The sequence below is a fragment of the Tursiops truncatus genome, chromosome X (assembly GCF_011762595.2).
Source record: "Tursiops truncatus isolate mTurTru1 chromosome X, mTurTru1.mat.Y, whole genome shotgun sequence".
Taxonomy (NCBI): domain Eukaryota; kingdom Metazoa; phylum Chordata; class Mammalia; order Artiodactyla; family Delphinidae; genus Tursiops; species Tursiops truncatus.
In genome coordinates, this window is record NC_047055.1 from 108,416,360 (window position 1) to 108,430,313 (window position 13,954).

Consider the following 13,954-nt stretch of genomic DNA (forward strand, 5'->3'; position numbering starts at 1 on the left):
GCTATTACACTTCCACCCCCTCCAAGGGGAGTGCCAGGTGGTAAATGGTGCTCCAGAAGCAGTCTTAACCACAGGGAAATATTTTTTCTCTGTATTGGGGAGGTAAGTACTCAGCTCTGAGTGTTTCTTAGACACAAATTAGAGAAGAAATCTGAGTCCAAAAGAGTCATAAAGAAAGCAGCAGTGGCATAAAATTCTCCCTCCTTCAAACCATGCGGGAAACATACAAATGCAACAAGGCTAATGCGACAACCCGGGGAAAGAGCCAGCTCTGTCCCTTCTCTAGCGAATGGTCTTTCCTCTAGCAGCGGTTTCAGAGGCTTACCAGCGGCGCGGCTCTCGTAGGCTCCAGGCTAGGTCTCGGAGCAGTTGAATACATGTAGTTAAAAAGACGATCTATTTTTCGTAGTGGGACCCCACCACCTAGGTCACTTATCTGTAATGTACAAAATGTGAAAAGGAAGAAAAACAAGAAGAAGTCATCAATCTATACTTAGTAGGAGGCAAGGAGTTCATTAAATAAAGTACATACTAGATTACTCTAAACCGTGCAAGGACTTGAACCCCCAACGAAATATGGTCCCTTTGTGAACAGTGTAAAACAAAGGAGGCGGGCAAGTGTGGTTAGGCTCCAATACGCTTGGGTTTGAGATCTTGTTCAGCCCCCTAAAAAATGGGGTTCCAACGAAGTTTAAACGAGGTAGCTCAAGCCAAGGATCAAATGCAGTACTTACAAATAAGACACTCAGTTGTCAGTTCTCCTCCCTTCCCTTTGATTCCTCGATGTTTACACACTATTAAATTAACTGATAATTCAAGTATACGTACAAATAAAGAGTTACCTTAATGGATAAGTCTTCTTTACCCAGAGTAACAAGGGTTTTAACAGCTGGGTAGCCCTCTTTTCTATCTTCATATAGTTCCACTGTCGCTCTCATTGAGTTCTGAAATCACAGAACCTTTTTTTTTAGCATGCCACCAACTCACAAACTACAACTTTAAAAAAAGAAACTGGCGAAAGGCTACCGATGCACACCGTTTCTTTGGTGGGGGGCAAAGATCAGTTGGATTTATATGGCACTCTTTTCCCCTCTAAAGAACTTAACTAAACGTGTGTTCAGAACAAGGAAAAATGTCTTGATGCTCTACTTCGTTATTATCTCGTTTTAGTCTCATCCACCATATTAAATGCTTATTTTCCTTTCCTTCCTGTTTTCGATTTTGCTTCAGGGTATTTAAATTATTCAACTCTTAACCAAGAGGGATGTTTTTATCGCGTGTAATGAGGCTGCAGAGGCTCACTGGCGTGTGCTTTAAATCCCACTATCAGTCTGCACTTACAGAGCACCCTTCCTCTAAAGAAGGCGGAAAGCCTGAGAGGATTCATGCTGCCCACAAAAATTAATCATTTGGCTGGAAAAAAAAAAAAGTAGAAGAAATGTCAGGTGAAAAGAAATTCTGAAAAAGCCACAGCTGTTGCAGAGCAAGTTCACAACTGAATGCCCATCTCAACCTTAAGTGTCACATCAGTAACATAATTTTGGGAAGCAAATCAGCATAACTGATTTTTCAGGTGTTTGGTTTAGGGTTTTACACACTGGAAGAAATGAAATTTTAGCTCAAATGCCTTCTGCCTGTAATACTGCTACTTACATGCCGTTAGCTACTGGTTAATAAAAGCAACAGCTTAAGGTATAGACAGTCTTTTCTCTTTTGGTCCAGCCCTTCCACATCTTTGCCCCCTGCCTCTGTCAGATCTTCTGAATTTTCTAAACTGACTCAAATGTGTAAAAGTGTTAACGTATCTTTCAGGACCGGAACAACTGATAATGCACCGACATGGTTAATGTTCAGAAACATAAAGATGCATAAACATGTTTTTATTTTGATCTGACTACCACCAATAAAGCCTTTGCCAGATCTGGAAACTGAAAAGCATCTCTAAGCTCATCTCTGAAGAAAGAACAGTATGGATTTTACATAAAGCCACTGAAGCTTTTATTTTACAATTAAGCTTCAAAATCAATATGTACTAATATTCATGAAGACTATACTATACACAGCAAATTTTCACCTCAGAGTATACAAATTATAAAACCCACAGGGCATCAGAAATAGAATTTTTAAAATGGTTATGCAAAACCTTTTTCTTATGCTAATCTGATGAATCCATTATGCCCTGAATCAAAGTAATTTAAAATGAAGACTTCTTTCCATGTTTTTAAATTCCACTTACCTTGAACAACTCAAATAGCATGTGAAACAGATGTGAGGGCACATAAACTACCTGAATAGGTTTGTCTGGAGCTTTGGCTGAAAACAGAGACAAAACCGTCCATGAGTAAGGATCAAAACTAGAAGAAAGTCAAGAATGTTCTTTGCATCCTTTCTTCCAAGTACATAAAAAAAGAACTCTACAAAAGGCCAACGTAGGTTTCCAACTCTAAAGGCAGGGCTGAGCAAAAGCATGTGCTTTGAAGTCCAACAAACTTGGGGTGAAATCCAGTTCCTTCACTTACCAGCTATGTGACCTTAGGCAAATTTCTCTCTTTGGAACTTAGTTGAGCAAAACTGGAATATCATCACCTACGTCCTAATGTTCAGAGCATTACATAAGGTCATCCAAATATCACTTGGTGTTTCTCAAAATGGGGGACACCCTCCACCACCACCACTGACCCCAGTGGTCAGCCAGGGGAATGTGAAGCCACAGAGGTAGAGGGGTACGTCCTCTTGGAGACTTGGACTAAACAGTAATGTTAAGTTCTGTTAAATTATGACAAACGAGGCATACTACTCGCAGCTAGCAGACCAACTCCCAGAGACCTACAGTCCTTTCTCCTTGTGTCAGGGATCTTCTGAGGAAAATCCGAGAAACCCAGAATCCCAGAGTAGGATATAGAGTAGATAATAGAAAATTTAGGCTTTCCTCCTCCTCGTGACCTGAAATCATTAAGAGACCAAAACTACGTAAGCTTTCTCAAGTAGAACACCCATGTTATGATTTCAACCTAACTACTTCCTCTAATAAAGTGAGTAATTAATAGTAATATAAAGGAGAGCAATCATTTGTTTGCTTCTTAGCAGTTTACAAAGAGCTTGCACATACATTACCCAAATGAACTCTCATGACAATACTGTGTGGCTCATAGGGTGGGTGGCTGGGGACACAGGCTTTGCTGAGGTTATGCAACTGGCCTGCCATAATGGAGGAGGCCTGGAACTGGACACCTGAACTAAGAGTTTTTGATTCTAAATCTTGAACCTTTTGATGATCAGTTATTTTTTAAACTACTAAGTAATATATACAGCAATATCCCCTTGTCCGTGGTTTCGCTTTCTGCAGTTTCTGTTACCCATGGTCAAACGAGGTTCGAAAATATTAAATGGAAACTTCTAGAAACAAACAATTCATAAGTTCTGAGTGGTGTGATGGAATCTCATGCCTTCCTGATCTGTCCTGCTCAGGACGTCTATCATCCCTTTGTCCAATAGATCCCGCCCATTAGACACTTAGTAGCCACCTTGGTTATCACATCAATGTCACAGTATTGTAGTGCTTATGTTTAAGTGACACTTATTTTATTTAATAGTGGCCCCAAAGTGCAAGAAGAGTGATGCTGGCAATCAAAACTACAGTGAGGTATCACACCAGTCAGAATGGCCATCATCAAAAAATCTACAACAATAGATGCTAGAGTGGGTGTGGAGAAAAGGGAACCCTCATGCACTATTGGTGGGAATGTAAACTGGTACAGCCACTATGGAGAACAGTATGGAGGTTCCTTAAAAAACTAAAAATAGAGCTACCATATGATCCTGCAATCCCACTCCAGGACATATATCCTGAGAAAACCATAATTCGAGAGATACATGCACCCCAATGTTCACTGCAGCACTATTTACAATAACCAAGACATGGAAGCAACCTAATGTCCATCGACAGAGGAATGGATAAAGAAGATGTGGCGTGTACACACACACACACACACACACACACACACACACACACACATACACACACACAATGGAATATTACTCAGCCATAAGAAAGAATGAAATAATGCCACTTGCAGCTCCATGGATGGACCTAGAGATTATCAAACTAAGTGAAGTCAGACAGAACAAAGACAAATACCATATGATATCACTTATATGAGGAACCTAAAATACGATACAAATCAACATATCTACGAAACAAAAACAGACTCACAGATATAGAGAACAGACTTGTGGTTGCCAAGGGGGAGGAGGGGTAGGGAAGGGAAGGAATGGGAGTTTGAGACTAGCAGATGCAAACTATTATATATAGGATGGATAAACAACAAGGTCCTGCTGTATAGCACAGAGAACTATATTCAATATCTTGTGATAAACTATAATGAAAAAGAATGTCTATATATGTATAACTGAATCACTTTCTGTACAGCAGAAATTAACACATTATAAGTCAACCATATTCAATAAAAAATATTAAAACTAAAAAAGGTTTTGACTTTTATTATCAGTTCCTATGGATTCTCAGCACGTGAAATTCTGTTTTATCTAATATTACATATTGCTTCATATATATACATGTACAACAATCAATTTGCTGTACACTTGAAACTAACACATTATATGTCAACCATATTTCAACAAAAATTAAAAAAATAAAGTGGGTTCCCTGTAGAAAAAATAAAAAAGGTGAACACTGATTGTGTTGGTAACATAACCAGGTAAATATTGCTCACTGCAGATTGGCCACAGGAATAGACCAGGGTGACATTTCTTTCCCTATGAGCCCAATGTGTCATGAGTCATGTGTCACTTGAAGGAGAATATTACCAGCCTTAAGGTGAAATGGATTCACTTTATCCACCTCCAACTGCTCAAAATCATGTTACCTTTTAAGGTTGCCGAATATTTGGACCATGTCTTTCTGATACTCCTCTTCTTGGGTAACCGGACAAGAGACATATGCTTTCCTTGCCACATCACTGAGATCTTCCAGCCTCTTTTCTATTGCATGGGATCCATTCCATTCTTTAAGATTTTTCAAATTAGAATCAACTGCTTTCCAAACATGCTGCACAGCCATCATCCTCAAATTGTTTTTGATTGAGGTTCTAGAGTATTTTTTGCTATTTCTTATACCTACATTATACACACCATTAGGTCAGTCACGTAAACTACCTCAGAAAGCTATGCATGGGAAATACATTTCTCAGTCCTTATACCTCTGATTCACTTGATTGGAGGTTTCACCAGGTACAGAATTTGGATTTGAAATCAATTTCTTTCAGCATTTAGAAAGGCAGGGGGAGGGACTTCCCCGGTGGCGCAGTGGTTAAGAATCCGGCTACCAGTGCAGGGGACACGGGTTCGAGCCCTGGTCCGGGAGGATCCCACATGCCACAGAGCAACTGAGCCCGTGCTCTAGAGCCCGCGAGCCACAACTACTGAAGCCCACGTGCCTGGAGCCCGTGCTCCGCAACAGGAGAAGCCACTGCAGTGAAAAGCCCGTGCACCACCACGAAGACCCAACACAGCCAAAAAAAAAAACGCAGGGGGGAGGGAGAGGGGTCTTCTGACCATGACAGCGCAGCTGAGAAGTTTAATGCCAGTCAGGTTTCCATTCATGCTGCTGGTTTTTCGCCCGAGGTCTGATACATCTTGGTCGTAAAATTCTTGTTGAAGAATGAGGAACCGGATTGTTTGTTTGAGAGAGCTGGTGTTGATTTCCCCCTAAGTGGGAAGGCTGACGTGGAGCTCTGTGTACCTGGTCAAGACTTTTCCACTGGCTTTAGGATGAGCGGACAGCAAGCTGGCCTCTGACCAGAGGGTCCCCCAAATGCCTGAATGAAGAGGGCTTTACTTTGGGATGATGACACTCACACGTACAGACCTAGTTTTACCCAGGTTCTTGAAGAAACTACTTTGATTTTTGCCCAGGGGAAAATGCTCGTGGATGTTGGCAGGCAGAGCACAGCCAGAGTCAAGCTGCTTCCCATCACCCATCCTTACTCCACCTGAGACCAGCTTTCAATCAACCCCCATCTTTTACCTTCCCTATCCAGTCCCTGACACTTCCCAGCTCTGCTCCCAGAGTCCCTCCAGGATCATCTGATGCCGTTTCTGCTGCAGCCTCCTCTTTCGTGGCTTCTTCTGCTCCGTCCCATTAATCAGCCAGTGTACTTCTATCTCGTTACCCTTTGGCAGGAGGTGGGATCAATGGCCCACTGACGAGTCCCCCTGGTTTCTTTGCTGTTTTTCTTTGTATTCCTTTACTGTCTTTTTAACGGAGCCCTAGGAGCACACTGAATGCTTAGACTATCTTGTACCGAAAGGCATGATTAGTTATATAAATAACCTTCGGAAGTCAACCTTTTCACTCCAGATCTCAGGGAACTTAAAATACCTTTGATAGCTTTGTTTTGTTTGTTTGTTTTCAGTTCAACCAGCATTCTCTAGGAGCCATCTGACAGCTTGCTCAATTACTTGTACTTTTCTTTGAGAACATTATCGTTTAGATGTCTTTCCGTCCTTTTATTATTTTTTATTTATTTTTAAAATAAATTTAAATTTAAAATAAATTATTTGGCTGCGTTGGGTCTTCGTTGCTGCGCACAGGCTTTTCTCTAGTTGTGGTGAGTGTTGTTGCAGTGCACAGGCTTCTCATTTGTGGTGGCTTCTCTTGTTGCGGAGCATGGGCGGTAGGCATGTGGGCTTCAGTAGTTGTGGCACGCGAGCTCAGTAGTTGTGGCACGTGAGCTCAGTAGTTGTGGCTCGTGGGCTCTAGAGCACAGGCTCAGTAGTTGTGGTGCACGGGCTTAGTTGCTCCGCAGCATGTGGGATCCTCCCGGACCAGGGCTCGAACCCGTGTCCCCTGCATTGGCAGGCAGATTCTTAACCACTGTGCCACCTGGGAAGTCCCTTTCTTTCCTTTTAAAACCATGTCAAATGTCTTTGTCCATGACTCTTCCCTAATCCTGGGTCGAGGAGCTTTTCCATAGTAGACCCTTAATAGATGTTGGCTGGCTTTCTAAAATAAGACATAAATGGAATATGAATTTTCCATCTAAGGGTACATTTTAAAAAGTCAATGGAAAAATGGCGCAGGTTTTTCATGCTCAAGACTCAAGAAATAATAAAGTCCCTATTTGCACAGTCATTGCTCCAAATGCCATTAGTTGAAACGACATTTAATAAATGCCAAAAACTCTACATAGGATATAAAGAGTTTTATCTTCAGACAGTTCTCCTATATGCATGAAAAAAAATACTGGTGGCTAAGCAGAAAAAATTCATTTAAGAGAAGCTTGATCCACGGTTGGTTGAACCCATGGATGTGGAAGCCTTAGATATGAAGGGCTGACTACACTATGCCATTTTATATAAGGGACTTCAGCATCCATAGATTTAGGAATTCCCGGGGGTTCCTGGAACCAGTCACCTGCAGACACCAAGGGAGGGCTGCATACTGATAGGAATTGAACACATTTGGGCCTCCAGCATTCCGTTTCTAAAATGAGCACTGTACATAGTTCACTGGGTTAACATAAGGGTTAAATGAGATAAGTGATAAACTAGTTTACACAGAGCCTGCCACATAGTAAGCAGCCAATACCTGTTGGCTATTACCACTACTAAAACATTAATTTCGACAGTGTTAACAGCGCTACCAGTAATGGCTTTCTTATTCTCGTGTAGAACCACCTGACTAAAAATATCCACAAAAGTATCCAATTTGAGAAAACTAGAGGTCAAAGACTCCAGGATAGACGCACACCTTTCCTACGAACCCTCTTACAACAAAATTTACATAGTGCGAACTGAAATCTTTACTTTTCCAACCAAACCTGAAGCTATAAATCAACCCTCTTGACAGGAAAGACTAATCTAGAAATGGTGAAAAAATGCAAGTGTGGCAACCATACGTCTTCTCTTTCCCAAGTCAACCCTGACTTCCAGTAACCACCCTTTATTAAATGTCCAGCACGTGCCTGGCGTTCTGCTTGAGGCCTTAGAAACATTATCCTTTTCTCACCTCACAAGGAGAGCTGACAGATGAGGAATGTGGGTGTCACAGCAGCAAAGTGACTTGTCTCCTAAGTGTCAGAATCCAGATTTCCACCACCTGGCTGGCTACAAAGTTCACCTCTTCCCTCTAAGCCACGCTGCCTTACCACACGGATGCCGAGAATGTAAGGTAAAAAGGTTTATTTGCTTAATGCTTTGGCAACCGATTTCTCAAGAGAATGAGAGTGTTGAGAACAAGCACGGTAGAATGGCTACCCATCTTTGGAGCAACGCACATGGGTTGCCGCGGGTAGCTAATCAGAAATATTTGAAACCTGATGTAAGGTAAATAAAATTCTGTTGTTTTTAATCTTCCTGTGAAATGTACTACCAAAAGAATAAAAAAGAAGTTTACTACAGCTAGCTCCCAATATTCAGAACGCTAGTGATGACCGTAAATAATGATGGTGCTCACACAGTACGTTCTGCATAATCCTATTTACTACTTTCTCAGGGGTCTGCATTGGGAAAGGAAAAAATCGAAACTTCAGAAAAAGAGATCATAGGGCAAACTCACAGAACTTAAATTCTCAGGTACCAGCAAACTGTTCTTTGGGATTCATGGCAGCGTTGGTCCTCTGAAGTGCAGAGCACAGGAGAATGGAAGCATCCTGAAAGGGGATGCTATGCTAGTTCACACGGGCTCTGAAAATGAATCCACAGAATCTGGATCTGACTCCTCGCCGGAAAACAGTCACACACACTCTCTCTCCGTGACAAAGCCCGTGTCTGCTTAAGGTGTTCAGGACCAACCTCTGACCTCCGTCTCTAACACGGAGCTTGTTAGAGCTCAACTGCAGTGCTTAACCACACTCACAAAGAGCTTTGGCATTCAAGAAATAATAGAAATCGTAAATACATCCCCCAAAGCAACAGGAAACTAGAAGCTACCTATAACCACCATTTCTCTTAGTGATGGGAAAAAGGGCTTCAAAAATCACGCATGAGACAGTGCCAAAAATGGTTGGAAAGCTTCTCCCCTGGTGGGGTGCACTGCCCGTTGTGACAGCCTCGCTGGGAAGGAACGTGCTGACCTGGCTGGCACCCAGGAATCAGCAAGACCAGGCTCGCTGCTCTGGCCTTCAGAGTGAGTGAGGTTACCATTCATGCAAACGAGCAATTAATTACTACCGGTGAGTTTAAGTTCCATGTTTGACAGATAGAAATCAGGACAGTGAGGTCAGGCTCCGCCTAGCCAGTAGGAAGAAATAGAATATTAAGATGCTTCTACTCAGGAATGCTCAAGCAAAATCCACTTGGTGCTAGAGGTATATTTCTTCAAAATAGGGGTGCAACTGTTCTCAGAGAACCCAACAGACTTTGAAAGTGGCATCGATTCCACACCTCCTAGTAGAACGTAGGGGCAGTTGTCCTATGACGGCAGCCTGAAGTCTTCACATTCTGAACTCAGTATAAGAGAAATCAATTTTTGGAATATTTTTGAGAGGGAATGTGGTTTATCTTTAATGCCATACCCTAAGACCCCATACCCTAAGACTCAGTCGTTCCACACTTCTAAGAATCTAGCCTACAGAAATACTTCCACGCGTTCATAGGTTTTCCCACGCTCCAAATACACACACACACACACACACATACCCCTTCATGCCTCATTATATGGAATATGGGAAAATCAGAAATCCACCCAATGAGAAACGATTAAATAAATTATGATAATCTACACTACGGATAATCTCTAAATGACACTAATACATGCAAAGATCTTTAAGGTGAAGTGAAATACACAAGTTAAAGAACATGTATGGTTTTAGCCTCATTTATGTAAAAAACAAAACTCTGTATGGGAGCAGAGTAGTGGGGACTTTCACTTTTTACTCTATATTTATGTTTGTATTTTTAGAGATAAGTATGTCTCTTTCATAACTTACAAATAAAAAAATAAAAGTAACATGTAAATATAGTTTCACACAACTAATATAAAAATTAGCTAAAACCCCCCTATCCAGAGAGCTGCTGTTTGTATTTTGGTGGTAAAAATCCTTCGACTTATTATCCAATGAACTTGCACTATTACAAGCTTTTATAGCCTGTGGTTAAAAATTCAACTTTTCTCAAACATTAAATATTCTTTAAAGCATTGTTTTGAATGGTTGCATACTATTCTATCTTATGGGTATACCAGAATTTATTTAAATAATTCCCTATTGTGGAAAACTTGGGTTGTTTTCTAATTTTTCTCTGTAAGAAAACTACTCTGATCATCATTCTTATACATGTATCTGTGCACACCTCTATTTTCTTTTTTTTAACATCTTTATTGGAGTATAACTGCTTTACAATGGTGTGTTAGTTTCTGCTTTACAACAAAGTGAATCAGCTATACGTATACATATATCCCCATATCTCCTCTCTCTTGCGTCTCCCTCCCAACCCTCCCTATCCCACCCCTCTAGGTGGTCACAAAGCACCGAGCTGATCTCCCTGTGCTATGTGGCTGCTTCCCACTAGCTATCTATTTTACATTTGGTAGTATATATATGTCCATGCCACTCTCTCACTTTGTCCCAGCTTACCCTTCCCCCTCCCCGTGTCCTCAAGTCCATTCTCTACGTCTGCGTCTTTATTCCTTTTTTTTTTAAGTATTGGTTCTAGACAGATTTAAAAAATTTTTCATGACTTTCGCATATTTTTTATTTATTTGCTTTTATTTTTTGGCACTCCAAGGGGCATGCGGGATCTTAGTTCCCCGACCAGGGATCGAACCCGTGCCCCCTGCAATGGAAGCGCAGAGTCTTAACCACTGGACCACCAGGGAAGTCCCTATTTTCTCTTAATAAATTTTCTGAAGTTTATTTACTGGACCAAAGAATATAACCATTATTACTTTAACTTACTGGGCCAAAGAGAAAGAACATTGTTAGCCTGTTTTTTTAAAGAAAGGCTATACCAATTTAAACGTAGATCAGAAATGTGTAAATTTGGGGGACAGAGTATTTTTCTGGGCAGCAATTCAAAGCATTAAAATGTTTTAATCACCGCCACTTTGAAAGACAAAAATGGCATTCCTCTATGTTTTTCTTTGTACTTCTTTGATTAGTAAACACTTTTCTACATGTTTATTGACTGTTTGCACTGGTTATTTTGAGAACTGCTTATTTACATCTCTGTGCATCTTCCACCTTGATTACTTCTGTTCCAAGAGCTTGGAGCTCTAATAGAGAACACATTCCTGTACAAAAACTCACTGACCAGAGATATAAAAAAGGTTTTAAAAACACAGAAAGAGGAAAAAGCAGCACAATTTTAGGATCTCACTGAAATATAGCTCAGGTATAATCAGTTTTTTAGTCAGCTTCTTTGTATTTAAGGCTGAAATTATTTTTCTTTTACCATTGAATTCTTCAACTTCCAGCTCTGGAGCTACCAGATAATACTGTTCACAAAGCATCTTGGCAGTTTCATATGCATCTGCAAAGAGAGAGAAAAGTTTAGCCGCTGCACTAACAGCATGGACTCAGACAGACAGACTCAATAGAATAAAGAAACAAGGACAATCTGTAACCTGACAGATTTAGAATTAATCAACTACTGCCTTAAAAAATAGCCCTTTTTGGCTACAATAGAATTACAATAACTGAACCAAAATTTCTCTTTCAGTTTTAATGACCACAACAATATCAAAATACTGCACTAATGATGACATAGCCAGCTTTATACCAAACATGGCTTTAACTTTTAAATATTCCTAAGAGGCATTTTTCATGAAAGATCTATAAACTCAAGACTATACTTCTGAACAGCATGCAACCTGACTAAACTGTAGCAAAAAGATATTTGCTGTGATTTCAAAAATAATAATGGCAACCATCTTAAGATTTGCCAATTATCTGTAAATTAAACGTCAACAAGTATTTGCTAAATGAACAGGTTTCCACGAGCCACACAATTTAAGTTATTGGAGACGTTACTCTTGCTTTGAAATGTCCTCTAAATCGAATATACTTCAATAAAATTAAAACACTTTTTAAATGTCCTTTAAGTTAGTTAAAGGTAACAGGTTGGGGCTGTTATTTTATCAAAGTCTGAGGAGGAACAGTTTGCTTTTGAAAGGAAAAAAAAAAAAAGGACAAAGGGTAAGAAGATCAGAGCCATTACAGAGATGAACAGAAGAGGGAATTCAGGAAGGTACATCCAAAAGATGGGGAACAAATTCAGAAAGCTACAGTGCATTATTTTACACTGCATGTGTGCTTTTCTCTTGAACTATAAACAATTTGAGGTCAGGGTTTCTGTCTTACACTTGTTTCATAACTCACATAGAACTTATTTCATGCCTGTTAGCTAGTCAATAAATATTCCTTGGTTTGATAAATTTTAAACCTTTTGATGATCTACTTTTTTTAAAAAACAGCTTTACGGAGATACAATTCTCACACCATACAAATCATCCATTTAAAGTGCACATACAATTCAATGATTTTTAGTGTATTCGCAGAGTTGTGCGTGCATCACCACAATTAATTTTACATTTTTCATCACCCCCAAAAGAAGCTCCACAACCATGAACAGTCATTACCCCCGCACCCAGCCCTAGGCAACCACGGATCTGCTCTATCTCTATAGGTTTGCTATCCTGGACATTTCATATAAATGGAACCATACAATATGTGGCCTTTTGTGACTGGTTTCTTTCACTCAGCATAATGTTTTCAAGGGTCATCCATGTTGTCGCATACATCAGTACTTCATTCCTTTTTATTACTGAATTAATATTGTATTATGCAAATATGTCACATTTTGTCTATTCATTTATCCATCAACAGACATTTGGATTGTTTCCACTTTTTGGATATTACAAATGAACGTTCACATGTTCATTCATATTGCTATGAACATTCATGTCCAAGTTTTTTTAGTGAAGATGTGTTTTCACTTCTCTTGGGTATAGACCTAGGAGAGAAAAATTGCTTGATCATATAGCAGCTGTATGTTTAAACGTTTGAAGGACAGCCAGACTGTCTTCCAAAGTGAGGAGATTTTTTAAGTTCCACCTTTACAATTTCTGAAGATCAGATATTCAAATTACTTTAAAATGCTTCATGATTGCATTTGCAATGTCCTCAAGTGTATATCAGCTCTTTGGAGACAGGTTTGTACTTCTTTTATATTCCCCATGTCAGTAGTGTGCATAGAGTAGATAATTAAGATTCAAGCGTTAAGAGGAAAGAGGGAAGGAAGGAAGAAAGGGGGAAAAATAAGCCTGACAGAATTTAAATACATTAAAAATTGACAATGTCAATCTAAAATAATACAAAAGATAAGATTAGGGTATGTTCAGACTATAAGGTTTGGTTCATTTCCCTCCTATTGCTACTAAGTTTAAATTTTACATAATATTTGACCTCAGAGGAAAAATTCTCATTTTATTAAACTTTCAGAATTAAACCACTATAGGGACTTCCCTGGTGGTGCAGTGGTTAAGAATCCGCCTGCCAATGCAGGGGACATGGGTTCAAACCCTGGTCCGGGAAGATCCCACATGTCGCGGAGCAACTAAGCCCATGTGCCACAACTACTGAGCCTGTGCTCTAGAGCCTGCGAGCCACAACTACTGAGCCCACGTGCCACAGCTACTGAAGCCCGCACGTCTAGAGCCCGTGCTCCACAAGAGAAGCCACTGCAATGAGAAGCCCGCGCATCGCAACGAACAGTAGCTCCCCCTTGCTGCAATTAGAGAAAGCCCACGTGCAGCAACAAAGACCCAACACAGCCAAAAATAAATAAATAAATTCATATTAAAAAAAGAGAATTAAACGACTATAAAGAACCACAGATAGGGGCTTCCCTGGTGGCGCAGTGGTTGAGAGTCCGCCTGCCGATGCAGGGGACGTGGGTTCGTGCCCCGGTCTGGGAAGATCCCACATGATGCGGA

General features: G+C 40.4%; 1 protein-coding gene across 3 annotated transcripts in view; it reads right to left on the bottom strand.

The window, feature by feature from the left end:
* PDK3 (pyruvate dehydrogenase kinase 3) overlaps nt 1–13,954 on the bottom strand; it is a 138,963-nt gene that overhangs the window by 18,578 nt on the left and 106,431 nt on the right. For 2 of the 3 annotated variants that reach the window (XM_033850127.2, XM_033850125.2), the window contains exons 6-9: nt 11,413–11,490; nt 2,237–2,313; nt 843–944; nt 326–436 (exon numbers count right to left, since the gene is read on the bottom strand). In XM_033850127.2, coding sequence (XP_033706018.1) covers nt 326–436; nt 843–944; nt 2,237–2,313; nt 11,413–11,490 — 368 coding nt within the window. The remainder of the gene's footprint in view (nt 1–325; nt 437–842; nt 945–2,236; nt 2,314–11,412; nt 11,491–13,954) is intronic. The other variant, XM_033850126.2, reaches the window with a different exon arrangement.